At 46.6% G+C, this 21,761-nt stretch overlaps 6 protein-coding genes across 6 annotated transcripts; 3 read left to right on the top strand and 3 right to left on the bottom strand.

Annotated features, from left to right (window-relative positions):
• Positions 1–7,681: 7,681 nt before the first annotated feature.
• On the top strand, positions 7,682–8,140 carry K441DRAFT_676537 (uncharacterized protein; the record flags this gene model as incomplete). The annotated part of the gene is made up of 1 exon (XM_067650964.1): positions 7,682–8,140. One exon carries the CDS (start codon positions 7,682–7,684, stop codon positions 8,138–8,140), a length of 459 nt encoding a protein of 152 aa, XP_067505130.1.
• A 1,161-nt stretch (positions 8,141–9,301) lies between these two features.
• On the top strand, positions 9,302–11,411 carry K441DRAFT_695587 (uncharacterized protein; the record flags this gene model as incomplete). The annotated part of the gene is made up of 5 exons (XM_067652822.1): positions 9,302–9,399; positions 9,467–10,217; positions 10,269–10,397; positions 10,453–10,536; positions 10,596–11,411. 5 exons carry the CDS (start codon positions 9,302–9,304, stop codon positions 11,409–11,411), a joined length of 1,878 nt encoding a protein of 625 aa, XP_067505129.1.
• A 1,812-nt stretch (positions 11,412–13,223) lies between these two features.
• Positions 13,224–13,675, bottom strand: K441DRAFT_658344 (uncharacterized protein). Its single transcript, XM_067648331.1, has 2 exons — positions 13,638–13,675; positions 13,224–13,580 (listed from the first exon to the last, which is right to left on the bottom strand). The coding sequence occupies exon 2, from the start codon at positions 13,439–13,441 to the stop codon at positions 13,235–13,237; it is 207 nt and encodes a 68-aa protein (XP_067505128.1). The 5' UTR covers positions 13,442–13,580; positions 13,638–13,675; the 3' UTR covers positions 13,224–13,234.
• A 207-nt stretch (positions 13,676–13,882) lies between these two features.
• On the bottom strand, positions 13,883–15,039 carry K441DRAFT_609073 (S-adenosyl-L-methionine-dependent methyltransferase; the record flags this gene model as incomplete). The annotated part of the gene is made up of 4 exons (XM_067645499.1): positions 14,867–15,039; positions 14,686–14,810; positions 14,186–14,618; positions 13,883–14,056 (listed from the first exon to the last, which is right to left on the bottom strand). Exons 1-4 carry the CDS (start codon positions 14,966–14,968, stop codon positions 13,883–13,885), a joined length of 834 nt encoding a protein of 277 aa, XP_067505127.1. The 5' UTR covers positions 14,969–15,039.
• Positions 15,040–16,005: 966 nt separating this feature from the next.
• Positions 16,006–17,472, top strand: K441DRAFT_658342 (cysteine proteinase). Its single transcript, XM_067648330.1, has 2 exons — positions 16,006–16,423; positions 16,479–17,472. The coding sequence occupies exons 1-2, from the start codon at positions 16,077–16,079 to the stop codon at positions 17,068–17,070; spliced, it is 939 nt and encodes a 312-aa protein (XP_067505126.1). The 5' UTR covers positions 16,006–16,076; the 3' UTR covers positions 17,071–17,472.
• Positions 17,473–19,679: 2,207 nt separating this feature from the next.
• Positions 19,680–20,716, bottom strand: K441DRAFT_676533 (uncharacterized protein; the record flags this gene model as incomplete). The annotated part of the gene is made up of 2 exons (XM_067650963.1): positions 19,680–20,648; positions 20,699–20,716. 2 exons carry the CDS (start codon positions 20,714–20,716, stop codon positions 19,680–19,682), a joined length of 987 nt encoding a protein of 328 aa, XP_067505125.1.
• Positions 20,717–21,761: the final 1,045 nt, after the last annotated feature.

Genomic DNA, 21,761 nt, shown 5'->3' with positions numbered 1-21,761 from the left:
TACTCTACGTATCGTTCGGACTCAATAACTGCAGCACCCCCCAGAGGTACATCCAATAGATGCTCCTGTCCGCCATATTTTTCTAGTAGAGCTTTTCTCTGCGCTTCCCGTCGAGCTTCAGTTTCTTGCTTCTCCTTTTTCCGGAAGTATTCGCCAGATGTAGGATTTGCTTGTAGGTGGATTTTATTTTTGTCCCCACGTTCTTGCGTCTCCCAAGCATAGCGCTGTGCCTTTTCGAACTCTGCAGCATCACCTGATGCTCTCATGAAGCCTTCTTCCGCAACTAGCGCTGCAGCCTGATCTGCAGTTGCACCGCTGTCAACCATGGAGCGAGTTTTGGGGTCATATTTAGCGGAGTCCAGGTCCAGATTCAGAAGATATTTCGCTGTATCTTCTCTTAATCGTAGATTCCTAGTCGATGTGGCCTGCTTTCTACCCATATCCGTCTCCTCCTCGTACTTCGCACCCTCATCCGTTCCATCTTCGTCATCCTCTTCCGACCGCTTGCCCATGCCGTTAATACCACCTTTAGCTAGCCTCTTCATCTCCTCCAACTCATTGTATTCCTCCACCACGGCGTTATACTCCTCTGCATCGTAACCATTCCATCGATCCCGTTTCGCATCCCACCCTAACTGCACGTCCTGAACAGCTTCATCCGCCTGGATATCTTTTCCCGTCCATTTTGCGCCCTGTTTTCGTGGTCGACTTAAGCAGTCCTTAGCTTTATGTGTCATGGCCCCACAGTTTTCGCATGCGCCTTTACGAAACTTTGTCGCGGCGGGACCTAGTTTCCGGCCTCTATCATACCATTTTGAGTCCGATTCTGACTTCTGGAGACGCTGATGCTCAAGATAATCGCTAGTAGATTCAGAGGAGTCGTCGACGTAGAAGGGTTTCTTGGATATGAAGGATGGAATATATTCGTTGCGCTCCTTGTTCGCCGCCGATACGTCGGCCGGTTTGCGCGGGGCAGCCGGAGGCATGATTGATAGAACTTCTAGTACGAGATTGTATTGCCGCTGCTTAGATGCGTCGTGGTAATTGCTTAGCGTTGTGGCTAGAATTGAGTGAGGTCGAAGATCTACCCATGCACCTAGGTGAGTTTCACAGGGCTGGGACAAGGCTTGGCGATAGTCACCGAGGCATGTCCGCGTCGCGCCTTGTTGTTCATTTAGGACGCGCCCAGGAGCATCCATTAAAACACATCAACCAGAACCTCCACTATTGCGCTGGCTTACTACATTTTGGAAACACTATGCAGCATTACTACTACATAACCAACTCTCTCGACTCTCTCAACTGGCCAGGCCCTTAATGGACACTTTCCGCTTCCGGCTGAACTGCATCGACCATTACCAAGCTACACCCACCGAGCTAGACCCTCAACTTCGTCATGGGTCAGAACCTTCACAGCGGCACAATGCGCCTCCTGTCCCCGTCATCCGAGTCTTTGGAGCAACCGAAACTGGCCAGAAGGTCTGCGCCCACATTCATGGTGCTCTCCCATATTTGTTCCTGGAGTATGACGGTAGTCTAGACAGGAAAGCCGGTTTGTAGCCCGATCTCTGAGGGAATAAGAACTAACTAGTCCTAGTGGGTGCATACATTCATCAACTTCGCGTTTCTATTGACAGTGCCCTTGCTGTGAGCTACCGACGGAACCCTGGTAATAGTAATGCTATATTCGTTGGACACATCACACTTGTGAAAGGAGTTCCATTTTATGGATATCATGTTGGGTATAAATTTTACCTCAAAGTGTATATGCTCAATCCATTGCACATGACTCGTCTAGCGGAATTGCTGAACCAAGGTGCGATCATGAACAAGCCGCTTCAGCCTCATGAAAGTCATTTGCAGTACTTGCTCCAATGGATGTGCGACTACAATCTTTACGGATGCGCTTATATCGACTGTTCCAGAGTCAGATTCAGAGGCCCAGTCCCAAGTTATCTAGACATGAATAGCACGGCTCATAAGTGGCACGAAAAGTCCGTTCCAGGCAGCCTTGTATCAAACCCCGACCGATTTCCCCGACAAAGCCACTGCTCGATTGAGGTTGATGTATGCGTGCAAGATATTCTAAATAGGAAGGAATTATCCGCTCGCTCTCTTCACCACGATTTCGCCGAACGCTTGACTCATCTTGGGCCAGATTACAAATTTGTGCACTCGATGGCGGGACTATGGCGTGACGAAACACGTCGCCGAAAAGAGCGGATGGGATTTACGGATCCATCTAGCAGCCCTTTCCCGGAAGAGGTCCTGGTTTCCATGTCTGCTGACACAAGGAATCCGGCAAAGGGCGGATGGATACACGAAGATGAGTACAGAGCGCTTGTTGAAGAGCTAATTGAAGAAGAGAAAAGCAAAGTGTTGGATTCAAAAGCCAGTTTTGACAATTTGGTAAAGCCTGCTGAAATTGGAGAGTACGTGAAAACGGCATTGGAAAGCGTGGAAGATCTCTTTCCTCAAAATCTTGAAATGAGTAGCTTGTCCGAAGAAGACATTGAATTTGGCATCATTACTCCCATGGATGACTTGGCCAGTCCAAAGCTTGATAGCGATTTGCAAAAAGTTGAACAGGACGCAAACGAGGATGTTATATCTGATCTTCGGAACCCCAACCACTTGTACGTCCAGGAAATGCTTCAGGACGTCAATCAAATAGGAGAGGAATCTACGAAAGATCCACACGTTGCTGGTTTGCTGCGCAACTCAGTACCAAATAGATCCACGGAGATAGCGCGCTCATATAACTCCAACTTTAAATTCAAAACCGCAAATAGTAGCGAGGTACATGAGATTCAGGGAGGTCCGGTACTCAAACTCAATCGTAGTATAACGGAGACGAAAAGGGCTTTCTCGCCGGAACGACTTCAACCTAACAAGCGACTTAAGCTATCCCTAGTGAAGGTGCTCCATGGCAAAATCCCAGACGATAGCAGCAGCCGCGGTTGGAAGAAAGATGATTCAATAAAACGCGTCTCTTTTCAAAATCTAAGCAGCGAGAATGAAGACTACGAGGAGGCTGTGACGACCGTCCAGAAAGATATAGAAAGTGATCTTCCACAAACAAACCAGTCATCACAGGGTAGCATCAAAGCCGATGGTGCAAATGGAGCTACCACCCTTTCTTTCCCTGTCGTCAAAAATCCGAATAACCCAGAAACTATAATGCGACTGAGTCAAACCGGATATTCGAACACTCAGAACAGTCCTACTATATCCACGTTCAAAGTTGGCTCATCTGGCTCTTCGACAGACCATTCCAAGGCTCCTTGGAATAATCAGAAGAGTTCGGCAGTCAGTAACAGTGGATTAAGTGTATCTTCTGAAAGTCTCTCGATAGCCGCACAACTTGGTACTGTCCGCACTTTTGCTACGAGCTGCAAAATCCTATGCTATGGTCATATACCCCCGAGCTCAAGTATGATTGAATCTACGATGATTGAACATGGTTTGCCTCCTGTTATCTATCAGGATGCTTACTACAGTGATGACAAGGATGTCCCAGAAAGACCTCGAGAGTATGCAGGGCGAGAATTCAAATTGGAAAGCACGAATTTGCCATATCTACCTTTGTTTGATCCGTCTGGTACCTCATTAGCAAATTTTGGAGAAAAGCCAGCTATCGTACTTGATAAGGTCAAAGAAACGCTCACCCATCAGAGGAGAAAAAAAGCTTGTAACTTGCTCAACTGGGAAATTGCCGCCACTCCTCCATCACTAATCGAAGTTGAACAGTGGTTACTGGTTGACGTGCAACAAAAGCGTGATAATCTGAGCGCAGTCAGGGCAAGTGCCAAAGCAGAAGAACAGTCACAGCACAAAGATTTATCACAAGTTGATGGGCCAACTCAGAAAAACGCTCATGGCTTCAAGTACTCACAGAAGCAAAAATCCACCAGTGTCAAGTATGAGACGCAGTACATGAGTATTATGAGCCTTGAAATTCACGTCAATACGAGAGGCTCTTTTGTTCCAGATCCTACTGAAGACGAGATTGCTTGTGTGTTCTGGTGCATACAATCTGACGACGAGGCCCTTGGCAGCGCATCTCGCCTTGGTATTGTTGCCCTATCTGACGAGAATGGCATCGCAAGAAAAATTGCAAAGCAAGTCTTTGTGGAAGTAGAATACGAGGAAGACGAATTAGATCTCATCAACAGAGTAGTGGACATTGTGCGCCAATTTGACCCTGATATTCTAACAGGATACGAGGTCCACAACGGCTCTTGGGGTTATGTGATTGAACGCGCTCGACTCAAGTACGAATACAACCTTTGTGACGAATTTTCAAGAATGAAGTCGCAGTCTCATGGACAGTTTGGAAAAGATACAGACCGCTGGGGTTTCACACATACCTCCACTATTCGAGTAACTGGTCGGCACATGATCAATATCTGGCGAGCTATGCGAGGAGAATTGAACTTACTCCAGTACACGATGGAGAATGTCGTATTCCATCTCTTACACAAAAGAATACCCCACTATAATTTCCAGGATCTTACATCATGGTATAAAAGTCCTAGACCTCGAGATCTGGCAAAAGTACTAGACTACTTTCTCTCCCGTGTCCAGTTGAATCTTGAGATATTGGAGGTCAACGAGCTCATCTCAAGAACGAGCGAGCAAGCTCGCCTTCTCGGTGTTGACTTCTTTTCCGTCTTCTCTCGTGGTTCCCAATTTAAAGTTGAGTCATTAATGTTCAGAATCGCCAAACCTGAGAATTTCATCTTGGTATCCCCAAGTCGCAAACAAGTTGGTCAACAAAACGCGCTGGAGTGTTTACCATTGGTCATGGAGCCGCAAAGCGCCTTTTACAGTAGTCCACTATTAGTGTTAGATTTCCAGTCGCTGTATCCCAGTGTCATGATCGCCTACAACTACTGCTATTCAACTTGCCTAGGCCGGATTGTCAGTTGGCGTGGGCGGCAGAACAAGATGGGCTTTCAGGACTTCCAGCGCGAACCGCAACTCCTTGAGCTTATGAAGGAGCACATCAATATCGCGCCGAACGGCATCATGTACGTAAAACCGGAGATGCGAAAATCCCTCCTGGCAAAAATGCTTGGAGAGATCTTGGAAACGCGCGTCATGGTGAAAAGTGGCATGAAGGTAGATAAAGACGACAAGGCTCTACAGCAACTCTTGAACAACAGGCAGCTAGCTCTCAAACTCATTGCCAATGTCACGTATGGATACACCTCGGCATCTTTCTCGGGACGCATGCCCTGCTCCGAGATCGCGGATAGTATTGTTCAGACCGGCCGAGAGACACTAGAGAAAGCGATTGCGCTGATCCACTCTGTTGAGCGATGGGGGGCGGAGGTTGTTTATGGAGATACCGACTCTCTTTTTATTTATTTAAAAGGACGCACTCGAGATCAAGCATTCGTCATCGGAAAAGAGATTGCAGAAACCGTTACAGATGCAAACCCTCGTCCGGTCAAACTAAAGTTCGAAAAAGTCTACCATCCATGTGTACTTCTAGCAAAGAAACGCTATGTCGGCTTTAAATACGAGTCCTCATCGCAGACCGTTCCCGAATTTGAAGCGAAGGGCACCGAAACGGTAAGACGAGACGGCACACCCGCGGAGCAAAAAATCGAAGAAAAGGCCTTGAAGATCCTTTTTCGCACTTCTGATCTATCCGAGGTGAAGAGGTATTTCCAAAACCAATGCACAAAAATCATGACAGGTCGTATCAGTATCCAAGACTTCCTCTTTGCAAAGGAAGTGAAACTAGGGAACTATTCTGATAAGGGTCCGCCGCCGCCTGGTGCCCTAGTAGCCACAAAACGCATGCTTATAGACCCACGCACAGAACCGCAATATGGGGAGCGCGTGCCGTATGTAGTAGTTACCGGTGCTCCCGGAGCTAGGCTTATCGATCGTTGCGTCAGCCCAGAGACGCTACTTCTCGATGATCATCTTGAACTCGATGCAGAGTATTATATCTTGAAAAACCTGATCCCCCCTCTAGAACGCATTTTCAATCTTGTTGGTGCAAATATCAAGAATTGGTATGACGAAATGCCTAAGGTTCAGCGCATACGAAATGTACCTACAGCTCAAACGAAACCGGTACAGCAACAAGGAGCAGAGACCTGGAATACGCTTATACCTGGTGGCCAGACCGGACTACGGAAAACACTGGAGAGTTACATGAAGAGCTCCTCCTGTATAGTATGCCGTGAAAAGCTTCCCTTGCCACCTCCAAACGTTACTGAGATAGAACCAACCATCCTATTACCTCTTTGCTTGGTGTGTATGGCTCAACCAAGTCATACACTATTCACCCTGCGTATGCGAATTCAGAAATCAGAAGCCAGGGCGCTGCGAATTGACATGGTATGCCAAAGCTGCTCGGGTTTACCGTTCGGCGAGGAGGTGAGATGTGACAGCGGGGATTGCCCAGTGTTTTACACAAGACTTCGCGAGAGGGCGGTATTAGCGGGACTAAGAGACAACATTGGGAACACAATTGAAGTATTAGAAGAGGACGAAAAACTCGTTGAAACCAGAATGAACTTGGATTGGTAAAGAGTATACGAACATCTAAGGACTTATATTTGCTGTTAGGACTGCTCTCCAACATGGTGCGCACACTTATAACCTTAATAAATATCTTGTTACAATCTAAAGCTAATGAGAATGATGTGAAGGTACCAGGACAACAAACCCTTAAAGTTGGTCTGGGGTGCAGGTATTGGTGGTTTGGCTGCAGCAATCGCGATTGCTCGTGCTGGCACTGATGTTACCGTCCTCGAAGCTACGCCAGAACTGGGCGAAGTATGACCTCCAATTATGTCGTTCTGTAATTCAAAGATGGTTATTAACAATGAAACAGATTGGAGCTGGCATCTAGCTGACCCCAAATGCAGCTCGCCTGCTGCGAGCTTGGGGCGTGGATCAAGTTATCAGCGATAATTTAGTCAGATTCGAAGAGATGAATTTGCGACGTAAAGATGGGACAAAGGTTGGATGGGCGCCATGAGCAGAATGGAGAAAATGCTGAAACAACTTCGGTGGCTTGTGCATCGGTGCGTTGCAAATCTTGGGAATGCTTTATAAAAAGTGTAAAACGCTGATGTCTAAGCAGTGCACATCTTCATCAGAGGTGATCGACGTAGCGCAAAGACATGGCTGTGATATCTGTTGGTAGGGGGGTAAGCGTATATCTACAGGAGCTTCCTGCGATCACATGATAGCTTCGCTTGTATATAGATTCGTTCTTCGTGACGACTCCACCTTATGAAGTCTCCTCACGCGCCACCATACACCTGCGTCCTCGTATGACAATATCCATACCAATTCTCGGGTCGCTTCGATCTCTCACCAAACATCTGGCCCTGTTCTAGTCGAAACCGAGAGCGGAGCGCAGCTTTTCTTTCGACCTTATCGGATCTGATGGGGTTGGCTCTATCGTCCGGCGTGCTTTCCTTCCATCAAGCCTAGCCCTCCACCAACGGATTGTGCGTATCGTGCCGTTATTCCCTACTCACAGATTCGTAAAGACCCCTTCCTGGCAGAAATCGTATCGAAGCCTACTATAGAGGTTTGGATGGCGCCCCATGCCTACATTATCACATATCCAGTTTCGGCAGGTAGGACTTCAACATAGTACTCACATCATTGCCTGAACCCAGTCACTTTGGTTGAGGACGTTGATATGAACGATTTGCGGAACGAATACTGGGACTTCGAAAACATGATTCCAACTGCAAAGCGTTGGCCGCTTCTTGTCACCGACCCGCTTGATACATGGCCCTCTCCTCAAAACAACGTGGTGTTAATGGGTGATGCGGCCCACAGCATGGTAAACCACATGGCGCAGGGTGCAGCAACCGCTATGGAGGATGGGGCTTTTCTCGATCGGGTGCTGCGAGAAGTGGTTTCTGGCCGCCTGACACCGCCGGAAGTTATTTCCATTTATGAAAATTCGGGGATGCCCAAAGCCCACTTCAAGGAGCGAATCTCGTTCTTGAATGGCTACATTTGGCACTTACTAGAGGGCCAAGCGGCTAGGAATAGAGACAAGGCCATGGAAGTTGAACTGATTGAGGAGCAGCCGATGCGGTCACCAAATTTGTACGCAGACTCAGCGACTGTGTTAGATATGTACGGGTAGGACGCTAGGACNCATGCTGACGAGGCTGTTAAATTCTTTTCAGAGCAACGCGTGCTTGTAGATGATAGTATAGGCTGACAAGATCGCGAATTGGTTCCTGCCAGAGGGAGAACAGCCTTGGTGCCATCAAAGCTATAAGATCCTAGGGATATATCTCGGAATATGGTTTTACAGAAAGTATCATCACCGTATAAGGAGGGTTTCAACTGTAAGTGCTCCTAACAATTATGGTGACACGACTTCACGGTTGACAACGTCAACCACTACCGATCTAGCTTTAGACTTGTTTCCCCGTCCAAGTGATTGGTATGTTTCTACACTCGCTACCAAGAGCCTTGGTTGTGATAGGATGAACATTTGTATGTTTAGCAAATATAGGGTTGTTGTTTCACTGTTTTCGATAATTCAATTTGGCTTCCGAAGGCCTTCGTGAATTACGTTGTCTCTCGATTCCGCCGTCTGCCTCCAGCAAACAGGTCCTTGGGTCCAGTTTCATACCACCAAGTAGCCACATCAGCATCCACCGGACCGTTATATTATTGCTATTGTTTGAGGCAGTACTCTAAATGAGTTTCAATTTTTGTCCAGGATATATTATTTTGAGGCAGCTAAAAGGAAAACACTTGTATTGCCTTCCGCAACGTTCAGCAGCCACTGGTGGCCCTTCAAACCGTTTGGGTGACTGTATTGATCCCAGTGGTGTAAAGACATTTCGACCACTAGTAAGCGCGTATTATAGAATGTGTCAGCTCTTCAGCCTGGCACGCATGATCATACTCTGGTCACAGAGCTTGAAATCAATTAAGGTGAATCAAGAAGTCGGCCAGAAATGGATGAAGCCGGACTTCGTCGTTTACCGGCGGACAGGTTCCAGAACCCACTTCCATTCACCATAGTAGACTAGGCTAACTCGCCCTGGCACGGGACAATAGGGCTATTGTCTATAGCCGCACTGCTCTCACCAATTCACTAGAAGTATCCTATGTTCAAGCAACTACTGTCAAAGACTCAACTACCTGCGTTCTTTCTTATACTCTATTCTTCACCACTCCTTAAATCTACGTCTCCTTCACGAAATCCATACTCTACTCTCAAATAAATACCACGCAGAGAATATCACCTTCACCTTCTCCTCGATATCAAACCCTGCGTTCCACATCAATGAGCTCACAGTGTGGAGCCAAGCTCTTTGGTGATTCGGCACCCATGACGCCAGCTTCTCTCACTCCAGTTACGCAAAATGGTCAATCCATTCTTAAGTATGCAGAAGCCTGTGATCTAACAGTATTTCTGAATTACACTAATCTCTCTTTTGCGTGACTTCAGTGACATCAATGGCTCTTTCGAAGACACAGCCCAAGGTTTTGATGTATCTACATTACCCTTGGAGACACACTCCAATCGGCTTTCCCGAATCGACCCACGGCTAGAGAATCAAGCAGCGATACCACACCCTCAGAATATTCCGGGAGCTGGACTCCAAGAATATACGTCCTCGTATTGCTATCGAAGCTTAAACCCGGGGCATGCCACCATCCCCGCAATACCAGGTGTTGGACTAGGCCAAGAGCGCCAAGAGGAGTGGACAGGTCTTGACCAGCGTGACAGGTCCTTTCAACTCACTCGCCATCTTTCTGCGAGTGACAATCGAAACAGCTCGACGCATCTTGATGTAGAGACAAGATACAACTGCCAGTCTCTAGCCGAACCCAAAATCGCTTATGATAATCAAGTCGTGCCAGGCGCCTTTGGTTCTGTAGCCATCCCTGCCAACTCTCCAATAAATACTATATCACCCCGGAGTATCTATAGACCCTATTCCGCTTTATTCGCAGATAGTGCTGCTGCAAAAGCGCATCGCAAGTCTGCCCGGAAGGGTCCTCGCCTGAAGGACTCAAATTTCGATACCGTGAAGATAGTTCACCGGGATTATTGGGTCCAGAAGTTGCATGAAAGCATAGTCGATATATCCAATGTTCAAGATGGACTAGGAGGCGATGGGTACAAGAGATTCGTTTCCAGCACCCATGCCTTCTATGAAAACGAGGATCTTGAAGCAGCTGCTCATGAAGTGTTTGTAAGCACTGTTTGCGCTCCTAATGCTTTGACATAACTTATTTTTTGTTAGGATGCGGTGATCGATTTATACGAGCAAGGGTTCACGCTGCCTTTGCGTTATGATCTTACACCTAAATACGGCGATGATAACTTAAAAACCGTTGAGAATAGGCTTCGGTGCATTTGTATTGCGCTCAAGGTATTGGGTTCTTCTATCAAGTGTGGTCGGTTTTCGGCGCTAACCGGGAATGTAGAATTGGAAGGCAATCTGTGTCGACGTTATGGACGGAGGATGGAAAATTCGCAAGATGGTTAATCATCCTCTCGGATATGTTAGAGTGAGTATAAGCAGGCTCCTAACCTTTCGTTACAGTCAACTTTACTTACATTGCAACAGACGAAGGAGGTCAATAAGCATAGCAACGGGAAGCGGAAGGAAACCATACAAGCCGGACAGGAAGTTCTGGCTGCTACTAAGGCAAGCGTTCTGACGGAGCAAAAACAAACCGACAGCGGCGCTGCCGAGTCTCTTCGAGAAGCTGGTACAGGAAAGAAGGGCAAAGCCAAGAGTAAGCGCACAAGGTCGAAGAAAATCTCCTCTACTCTCTCGCAATCCGTTCTACCTGGAACCCTTCAGAGCCCTTCGACAAACTATGGAAGTTTTGAGATCGGTGCAAACCAGTGCCTGGATCAATTCCGTGAGAAACCCCAGTATGGGAAGCTCTACGCTTCTGGAAATACTGCTAGACATCTTCAACCTCGTCTCTCGGTTCCCACCGCTGGACTTCGCCAAGGTTACACACAGAGGACCTACCAGAATTCGGGATTGGGTCACGAACATTTGTTGAACCAGCAACTCGAAGCTCCTCATATACCGATATCCTCTCAAGCTTATGGGAATCCAACTACTAGGTTGCCACGTCCTGGCCACGCTTATGTGAACCATCCTTCCTTGAAAGGCCAGCGTCAGCATGACTTCTCTTCAGATATGTCCTTCTCTCCCGTTCTATCCACTCTCACCAACAATATATCACCAACAACTTATTCCAATAACGCTCCAACTAGCCCATACCACCATTACTACAATGTTCAGGATTCCACAACCTACACTACCACAAACAGTTCTGGAAGTCTCCAGTCCCCGAAAAGGCGTGGCCGTGATGAGGGTGGTGATATCCCACCAATCGCCGGTCCCGCGAAGCGTATACGCTAAATTTAGTATTTTCGCATCTCGGCTTGTTCCGGATTTTTCTGGCAGAATCCGCTATTTAATTTTCGCAGCATCCGCAGGAGGATACCCTGTGCTGTTCTTTCATAAATGACGCCACGAAACTTGCCTTTCTACATATAGCAGTAATTTCCAGTGATGGTTTCCTGGAAATTTCTAGAGGTAGTCCTTTTGATACCATTCTTGTATTTTTACGAGTATTTTAATTTTTTATTGGTTTCTGGGATGTGGTACCGATTTGGACTATTGCATGGCTGTCATAGGCGGTTTGATTTGCTTATGAACTCTTCTTATGGCGAAGTATTTTAGCGGTGTTTTGACCCCGTGGTGTTTTGGAAGCGTCTGGGTACTGGTGTGAGGTAGATAACGCTTACCTTTATTAGTATCTATATTTTCGGGTTGTCTTTATGTGTTCTCACAGCCTCAGCCAAATGATCACGATATTACTGACTACACAACCTATTACCTAATACGGACCAGCTTGACGAAACAGGCTATCTCACAGAGTTGCTGGGCTTATCAAAAAGCTTTCCCTATTGGAAATACATTATGGACTGCCATTAGCAAAGGTAGAGCACTTACTGTCTCGCTGCCTTTGAGTTGTTGGAAAGTAAATATAAGAGAGCATAAGCCGTAACTAGAACTATTTGCATCTGTCTTAATCCTATTATCGCGTAATAAGAACTAAAAGATTCTCAGGGTTCAGAATCTTCATTCTTAGTATTTCGATCAGCCCACTGTGCCGCAACCCCATACCACTTCTGCATCTCATCTTCGCGACTTTTGACTACATCGTGCTCTTCTTCTGCCTCATTGTGCTCGCCCGTTCTCTTCCGAGACGCCTGCTGTGCTGATTGCCGTAGAACCAAGCGCTTCGCAGCCTCGTTCGCCTCAAAGAGACTCACAAGTCTTCGAGTTCTAGGAGTTTCTGACATCTTCTGCTGGCACAAGGCCCAGATCCTTTCCCTTTCAGTTTTCCTGCTAGTCTCCACACTTTTGACGAAACTTTCAGAGGATTGATTAAGGATGCTGTAGTTGCTATAGTTCGGTAGTGATGGCGGCTCGTTAACACGTTCAGCCAAATACACGTCCTCCGCCATCTCTGCCGGGGTCCTGCCGGTGGCATTCTCATGATAAAGAAGATCGGACCTACGTTCAAGCATAGCCCTTAACGAGTCGAAGAGCTGAAACCTGATAGCTCGGTGTACTGGCGTATCGCTAGCACCATCCAGTAGTTCGAGGCACTCATCTCTTGTATGGGTCGAAAATTCCAAGATGGCATGCGGTACATTTGTTTTGTCCTGTTTCATTGTTCCTATTGCTGAAATGACCCCTGCCATAGTCGCCCCCGTGATAATTATAGTCGGTGTTGGAGAGGTCAAGCCAGCGTGCGAGAGGGGTGGCTGCAACCCGTGAGCGTTCGGTAAGCAGAGAAAGAATAAGTCTTCTATCGATTAGAGCAGGCATATCCTTCAAATAACAAGAGCGATTTGCAGCCTTGTTTTTGATGCCGCAGAGCAGGATACGGAGGAGATTATTCCCCCTTTGATCCCGGGTTGTCTAGTCGGCGCCAGCAGCAATCAGGGTACGGGCAGCTATAACGCGATTCAGAGAGAAGGCGAGGGCAAGAGGTGTTAAGCCGGCTGATAGTTTAGTGTGTAAGGAAGTTGAGGCTACCTGCACAAGGTATTCCAGAAGTCTCACTGAATCCGGGGAAGGCTACGAGAGGACAGCACAGCGAGTTTCGAAATGCGGCCAAAAGGGGTAAGGAAAGAAGGCAAATGATTTAAAATTTCAGGTTATTTACTTCACGCACGAAGCCAAGTGGAGAACGCCTTATCGAAGCCGCCGTTAGCTTGAGCTAGGTAATGCAGGCGCTTATCTGTCTTATAAGTTTCCGCGAATTCTTTGTAGTGACGCATTGGCGCATCGCTCAAATACCACACCGCGCTATCAATGCTTCGTTCAAATGCAGCTTCGGGGAGAGGGGGGTTCTTGTCATTAACATTTTGCATCTACATACCGCGCCCAGCCCACCCTCTTCTTGCTATGAATTGAGGGGCCCCGGTAGTGCTTGGACTTTTCTTGGATCTTCACGCCACTACTTTTGACAAGAGCTCCAAGTGCCATGCCCGCACCAGTATGTTTGATCATCTGAGCCAGAATAGATAAGCGTCCGAATTTCATGGCATACTGGTAAGGGGTTAATACAAAGTCCACCTTGATTTGTTCGTTTATTTCGACATCCACCTCCTGCCGATCGAGACTTAGTAGCTTTATATAGCGTAATGCCAATCTGGCTTAATATAAGTAGCTCGCAGGCGCGTGCAGAGATAGAGCGGAAAGCCTAAATCCCGAAACATCAGATCTCTGTTCAGAGTCAAGGTATTTGCTTGGCCCCGGAGGCTCCCGTTGTGGCCAAGAGTATTGACTAGAACACTACCAGCTGACAGGCCTCAAGGTGTTCCATGGGAACGTTTTAGAGGAGCTACGCTGACTCCTTCGGCTGGGGTTGCTATTGCCCACCAATTGTCCTTCTCGTAGCCGGAATCGAGGACTATACCACCAGCTTCAGTGATGTCATGCTCAAGCTCTCCTTTCCTGTACAGATGGTAATATCTTTGAAATATCTTAGACTCCTGCGAATCGGAAGCAGCTTGCTGGCTGTCCCTTTTTGATGCGGGGGGGGTGGTGTCCTGTCTCTCCTTCACTGAATGACGTGAATCAGAATAAGCTTTGCTTGATGCATTTTTAAGGACATGCAATCCTGAGATATTTGCTAGAGAATCATCATGTCTTAAGTATTGGTCTTTGTTCTTTTGCCGTTTCTTGTGATTCGCTTTGTTGTTGCCCTTCATAACCCACGGAACCATGACATCCTGCTCATGGCCTTCATCCCATCCTCTTCGACTGTCCTTCTGTTCCAGGGCCCACACGTATATCAATGCTCTACCGCCAGTCTCAGTCTCCACCGACCGTGATTCTTCCCTGTTTCCGCCTGAGGCTGGCTTAAGAAGCTCCAGAATAGCCCTCACGGCTTCGATACGACGCAACGGTGTGGAGAGGTGATGAATGACTGCGATCGAAATGGCGAAGTCGAACCTAGCCGAAGGATGAGGCAAGCTCAAATTATCTGCAACGACTGAAGAATGTGGTTCGTGCTTCGCAGCAATTCTGGCTAGATTTGTCGACCTTTCCAGCATACGTCTCTTTAGCATTTACAGTCGTCTATATACTAGGGGTATGGAGTTGCTTCTACCTATCTGATCCAATGATAAATACATTCGGATTCACAGAGAGATACTTTCCATTTCCACAGCCTACATCCACCCCGATGCTCCCGTCCTGAAGGGTTTTTAGGAATCTCTCGATGATCGGCCATGGCTGGAGCCTATCAGTGATTTATGAATAGGCCGTGAGATGCCGTGAGTGATGCACACCTTGTATCTTGTTGAGGAAAAGTGGGATGCGATCTGTTCGTAGACGGCGTGGACGTACTCGGCTTCGTAGGCCTCACCGCGTTCCCTGTTGTCAGTCATCATCAGGTGCTGCGCGCCATGAAGTATATCACAGCCAGAGATGTCGCGTTTTTGGGAAGATGAGGCATGACCCGGGACGTCGGGGGACTTCACTAGGAGCGGCTCTGCGGTAACTGGAGCCAAGACGCTAAATTGCAGCATTTTTCTTTTTCCTGGCCAACATCCTCAAGATTGGCCGCTCGCAGTTTCTATTCATACACTCTCGCAATATTCATAAACCCTCGCAATATTTATACACTCCCGCAATATTTATACTCTCGCAATACACTATCCTGGCCTTAGCCTCTCTACTCACCGGCCACCAATAACCTCATGTCTCCTATCAGAATACTGAAAGCATTAGCGGGCAGCCGCGGCCAGTACCAATTTCCCTTTTACCTCATACATAGAATATTATTTTGAGGTCATCTAGTATTCCTTTACATACAAAGACGCTATTCCTCCATTTTTCAAGGTTTCTGTACTAATACCCTTAATCCTATTATCTAATTCTTTGTTTCTATTGTGGGCTTTTCCTTGGCAATTCTTTGAGCCATCCACCTAATTGTCCAAAACACCATATTTATTTCAATGGCATTAACTACCACAATAAAGACAGTGAACTCGGGTATTAGGAAAAGGAGACGCCGCAAGGCCATTGTAGCTCTCCTATATAACAAATTAGTGAGGATACACTCAAAACGTCTCAAATCTTCACAGTTCTCACCGTCTTCTCTTCTACTTCCACCTCAAGCTTGTGTAAAAAATTCTTTGTATCAAGACGCAGTTTCTGACACGTTCTCACGACTTTCTTCGTTGCGTATTTTCTCTTCGCAGCCTCTTCCAACTGCTGGTCAGCGGAAACTTCAATCTCCCGAACAGTTCGCACTTGCACACCTCCTCGGTCTGCCAATATCCTGGTCCCTAGAAACAGACCTCACTATGAAGTCAGAGCGAACTCTATGCCCCCGACCTGTAAAGAGTGGCCCAGCCGAGCAGAGAGGACGTGTAAGTTAAGCTCCTCAATGAAGCATGTACATTACCAACGTCTTGTCAGCTTTCTGGAATATGCAAGTCATGGCCAATTAAGTATTTGGGGTTGAAGAGCAAAGGAATGCACAATCCCAGAAACATGTGCTATCGCCGATCTGTGATGCAAGCTTTTCTGCATTTGCCGCAGTTCATGCACTGGATCAAGCGTCACGGGAATGACCCATACCCATGCAGGTATGCGAACGGGCCTCCATCAAAAAATATCAAGATTAGCCCCAATTGTCCCGCTTGCAGGATGAAACGCCTTATTGGGATATATTGGGATAGAGAAAATACTCAAAACGAGGTCCCTAGAAACGCTGTCAGGCAGTTCGATCAATCTCTATTGAACGCTAATAACCCCGTTTTTCCTCTTAGCGTGAATCGCCAGGAAGATGCTGGGGATTTCTACAGGTTTTTGCGTGACGTATTCAGTTCTGCATCAATGTAAGTAACTTTTTTGGCCTAGTCTGGTATTTCTCTGCTAACTACTCAATTTTAGTGCACAAGCATGGCGGAATGAGTCCGACGCCCTATTTGGGATGGAACTAAGAATCCAAGATGTCTGTGGATGCGGCAGACTGACGCTACGTCCCGATCCCAGATTTGGGCTCATACTACCAGTAGGAGGGAAAAAGGATAGCATTAAGAAGGCCATCGAAAAGCTTTTTTCTCCAGGTACCCTTGACAAACGCTGCGAGAGCTGTGCAACAACTGTCGAACACAGCAGCAAAGCCCTGATCGAATCCGCCCCCGAGATACTCATCCTGCAACTAATCATATACCATTCCGATGGCAGCAAGAAGCGCACCGACATTCATTTCGACCAATGGCTTGATCTAAAAAGATTCCAGAGAGATCAGGATGAAAATCTACAGTATAAACTGTCCAGTGTGATTTCGCACGCCGGAGCAAGTGTCAAAAGCGGACACTACATTTCTCACGTTTCGGGGCCCCAGGGGTTCTTTGTAATTTCCGACCAAGATATACGGAAATCGACTCTATCAGCATTTACCGCACCTAAACAAAGACATCCCGGTTACAGAAGCACATTCGACCCATACTTGCTGACGTACACAAGGACTGAATCTTAACGCACTGGTTTTGATTTACTTCCTCCTTCTGCTGATAGTTTTCTATCGACCCCAACTGGGCACCAAAAGAACCGATCCTATTGGCAACGCCAATTAGGACAATATATAACCTTAAACTCCGGCTGACATTTTCTTACCTTTGTGGTATTTCCACACTGTATCCTCAGTGAATGTATTGCTTTCCTTCGAGCTGCTTCCTTTTGGTATGTGTACGGATGATTTTGGTCAAATCTGAAGGCGGTTTAGGCTGGTCCCGGCCGTCAGCTTAGTGAAAATGTGTAGTCGAATCAGATACCGAGGAGTATTTGTATGATATATAACAGACTCATTTGTAATTCCGTAATCATACTCTACTTTTCACAGGTCTTGCATATTATTCTATATATCTATCTAGTAAATGTTATAGTAGTATTGCTAAATATGCGATCGTCGGTCTCGTTTAGAAGGTAGAGGAATTTAGAAGCTAGGAAACAGCTTCTAGTTCAGTCGACACAACGGCTTAATTATATATTACTACTATTATATTTAAAAGAGGTTAAAGAAGACGTAGGAGCTCTCTATTATATTAAGCGGAAGATCTACAGCGTTAACTTACCTTATTGAGGATTATAATATTAGGTAAGGCTGCATAGGCTTGTTAAAGGAGTATAGCGAGACTATTCTAACTTAATTAATAATTAAGGATTATCCTGCCAAAAGAGGCCTCAAAGGCTCGAGCTGCCGCGTATGAGGAAACTATAGAGGAAGCCGTAAAGGCAGTAGTAGAAGTAGCAGTAAATATAGTAGCAAATGCAGTAGCGGAGGCACCTCCGGGGGGGTGAGCCAGTGGTTATAGAGCCAGATAATAACGAAAGTGAGAGCCACGATAAGGGCGCATATACTGCCTTTAAGGAGGCGCTTAAGGTAGAAGATCATAAAGCTTCTTATATAGAGGCTTTATAATTTAGGGTTAATTTAGTATGTCCTTCCTTCCTTACCCTTTTCCTTACCTTCTGCCAAGACTGGCTATTTATAGTATATATTTAATCTAGAGCCGTATCGGAGCCCTGGAGCTCCACCGCCTCCTCAGCGTATGGAGTGGATTTGGGGGCCAAATCCACTCCACTCCGGTTCGGTAAGCTCACTGCCGCGGTATTCACTATAATTAAAAGCGCAATGATGTAACTGGGCATTGCATCCTTCCTGATAAAGCGCGACATCATAATATTGGCACACGGGTGTTAGCATCAAATGATTCAAATCAGGAGCTCAGGCGCCGTTAGTAGGGTTGTTCCAACAGCACAAAACACGAGCAACAGTAACACTATCCAGAGTGCAGGATTGTGGATTTATCTATATATCTTTGGCAGTTGCTGCACCAGAGTAATGCATTCTGAGGCGATAAGACCAGCAAAGACCTACTATGGCCTCAAACACATTAGACAAAGGCTTCAATTTATGCTACGTTGTACTGTATTATATTACTAATACAGTTTGTAAGGCTGAGATTCAACTCACATCTCACAATAATCCAATTATAACATCTCCTTTGACTCTTGCGTAGATCTCAACCTGAACATTACATCAGTCCAATTGTAACGGGGGTTTAGCTGTATGTTGCGGCGCCTGAAGCTGACGAACCGGTCGATGATTCTGCTATATGCTCTTAGCACCCATTCTTAGGATATTTCCTCCCTTACTCTGACCAGGATTGGTTCTGCACCGGAGAAGGACTAGTCTCTACGATTACCAACGAACTTCTATAGCTGAATTGGATATACGTGGATCTAGACACTTATAAGATCAAGTATGGGACGTGAATAGAATCCGGACCTTACCTTGTTAGACTATGGGATTGCATAGGGACAGAAAAGAGAAACATTTTAGAGGGCTGGGAGGTTTCGTAGCTGTTAAGGAGGGGCAAGGGTCATGGACGCTCTACTTTGACTGTGTTGAAGACAGAATTTTCCAAAAAAAAGTTAGTCAAAGTTGAGCTGACGAGAAAAGAGGGAGAAAGGGCAAAAATGACGAGAGTTATGCTGTGAGTTTTATTGTTAGTTAGGAACCTCGTGCCAAACTGAGTAATATTCGCGACTATATATCCTGTTTGATTAGTTAGCTCTTACTGGGGGGCATACGATTATATAGAATAAATATTGACATAGGCCTCGAGATTAATAAATGCTAAAATCATTTAACTTGATGGAAATTGTGAATAGATAAAAAAAAGTATGTAATAAAGCATTAATAATTGTCGTTGGAGCGTTTTCGAGTGTGGTATTGAGAGATCATGGTAATGTTGAAGAAGCGTACAGTACCCTAGATTGATTTGGGAGAGTAGAATTCTATTCTCTGCAATTAGCTGGCGGCAATTCACCATACTTTAAATAAGATTACTTTGACACACTCCGATCCCGAAGTTAAGCATAAATATCTTACAATATCTCGGGTGACCACCTCGAACCTGCTGTAAAGGCCACAGTGCCCAGACCTGTGGCTTGTAAGAGGATGAATATCTGGGGAAGCATAATCATATGAGATTGAGCATGTAGTGTGCAGCTTGGGATAATCCCCACATTCACCATTCCATGCAAATCGTCAAGCCTAACCCCGAGCCACGACCCCACCCTTTAGACTGTTCGAGTAATACTCAAGGTATAATTTCTCCCCTTCGCATATTGTTCCTCATGTTTATAGAATCCTGAATCTGCATCATAAACCTCATAGAAAGATTCCAGAACCACACGTATGTTGGGCAACCCGGTCACCAGGCGCCTTGTCACGGCCTCCTCGAACGTTCGCAGAACAGCACCAGGCGCGCTCATGGAGCACATGTAGCTGCTATCCCGCCACCTGCAATCGCACATGCAGACATTGATTTCGCGCAGTGCAGGCATAGCAGTCACAAAGCCGATCTTCTGTTTCCAGGTGCAGTAGAGCCATGTGTCGAAGTATCCGGGAGACTTCTCTAGACAGAGAGTCCTCGTGATTTCCGGATCCGGGTTGCTGCCGGGACAGCCGACCAACGCTTGATCCGCCGTGGTAATGGGACTGTCCGAGACGGCACAGTCCATGCTTAGGTGACGAATGTTTGAGAACACGGATGGACAGAAGTATTGCTTCACGTGAATAAAGCTGTATCTACAGCCTGTCTTCCAAACGAAAATGCCGTGGTTGGTCTGGCGGTAGCGGATTCTCAGGGCAATCCTGCTGTGTCTGTAAAAGACTTCTTCGGCCTCTAGTTTGACCCTCTTGCTTACGAGAAGTAGGATAAGGGAGACATTAGGCAATCTTTCCAGGGATTTGTTGGTCAGGGTCTCGACCATTGTTAGCTCCGGGAGTGGTCTTTCCTTAACTGGCTCAGTGTTAAAGTGTTGTCTTTCAGGGGTGGTGTTAGCGTAGCGGATGTGTGTGAGATGGCCAGGTCTGGGAACCAGGGCGAGATAGTACACCATATCGCGGAGCTCGCGGGGGAGATTCATGAAGTTTATCTTGATCGGGAAAGTGGCATTGGAAAGCTGTGAAGGGATCTGATCTGTTTCTGCGTGAGAGCTGTTGGTGGGGTCATTGATTAAAGGGTAGACGTCGCATTTGGACATCTGTAAAACCGTCAGGAATGAGCGTATTGAGATCTTAGGTTTCAATATACATTTGACCCACTTCGCATCGTGTTTCTCAGATGGCTTCGAACGTTTGCAAGTCTTTTGGTCGTCACTAGGCGCAGAACGTTTCTTTCTGGTGGTAGTTATAGCTAGGCGTAAGTAGCTGAGAGTGTGAAGAATGAAGTTGAGTTATATGTAAATGTTAAACTGAGAAATCTGTTAGACGTGAATAGCTGTCCTTATTAATTCAACAATTATCTATGAATGCAACACCATTGTCTTCAAAAGGTTCAGCTCTCCTGACTTCCTAAAGCATTCGCCAACTCACTATCGTTTGGCTCTTACGCCACATAATTTCTCTCATCTAAGTGAAGGCTTTGACGTCATTCACTGGGCCGGGCTGCATGACTAGGACTTACCTCATCAAACGGCCTTTCAATAACGTGTTTCACTACTCCTCGGCCAACCCGACTCCTGGGCCGCCCAACCATTTTCAAGACGCGTCTTTATACAAAGACATCAATAGCATCAACACAAGATACTCAATTACTCCAAAACCAAGCTAGAATACTTCTTGCGAAACAAGTCTTTAAAATAATTAAATTTTATGCCAGCGTAAAGCTACAAATGGTAGGGTGGCCCGAGGAATGGTGTGGTCCGAGGGGTGGCGAAACACGTTAGCTTTTGTCACGCAGGTGTATAGTGGCGTGTGAGGAGACTCCATAAGGTTGGATTCGTCACGAAGAACGAATCTATATACAAGCAAAGCTATCACGTGATCGCAGGAAGCTCCTGTAAATGCCCTACCCCCTACAGGTTTTATTACATTCGGTCTCTCGGAATACTTTACCTAATCCAGAACCCCTCCCACCCCACCAACCTTGGAAGTACCTCTCCCCCAAATACTCCTCCCATCACCCCATCACTCTTACCACTGCCAAACTCCCCTGAGCCAAACCCGGAACTTCAAACACACTCCACCTCCCCCTCTGCTACATCGGACTTTTCCCATCACGCCACGCAGATCCACGCCATCTCACCATCGGCGACCGCCGTACCGACCCCCCGTCTCAAACACCCAACACGCGTCGTTACCTCCATCCAGGCTTT

This window comes from Cenococcum geophilum, assembly GCF_001692895.1.
Source record: "Cenococcum geophilum 1.58 unplaced genomic scaffold K441scaffold_16, whole genome shotgun sequence".
Taxonomy (NCBI): Eukaryota; Fungi; Ascomycota; class Dothideomycetes; order Gloniales; family Gloniaceae; genus Cenococcum; species Cenococcum geophilum.
The sequence above is the reverse complement of the archived record's forward strand: the minus strand, read 5'-3'. Positions and strand labels throughout refer to the sequence as shown.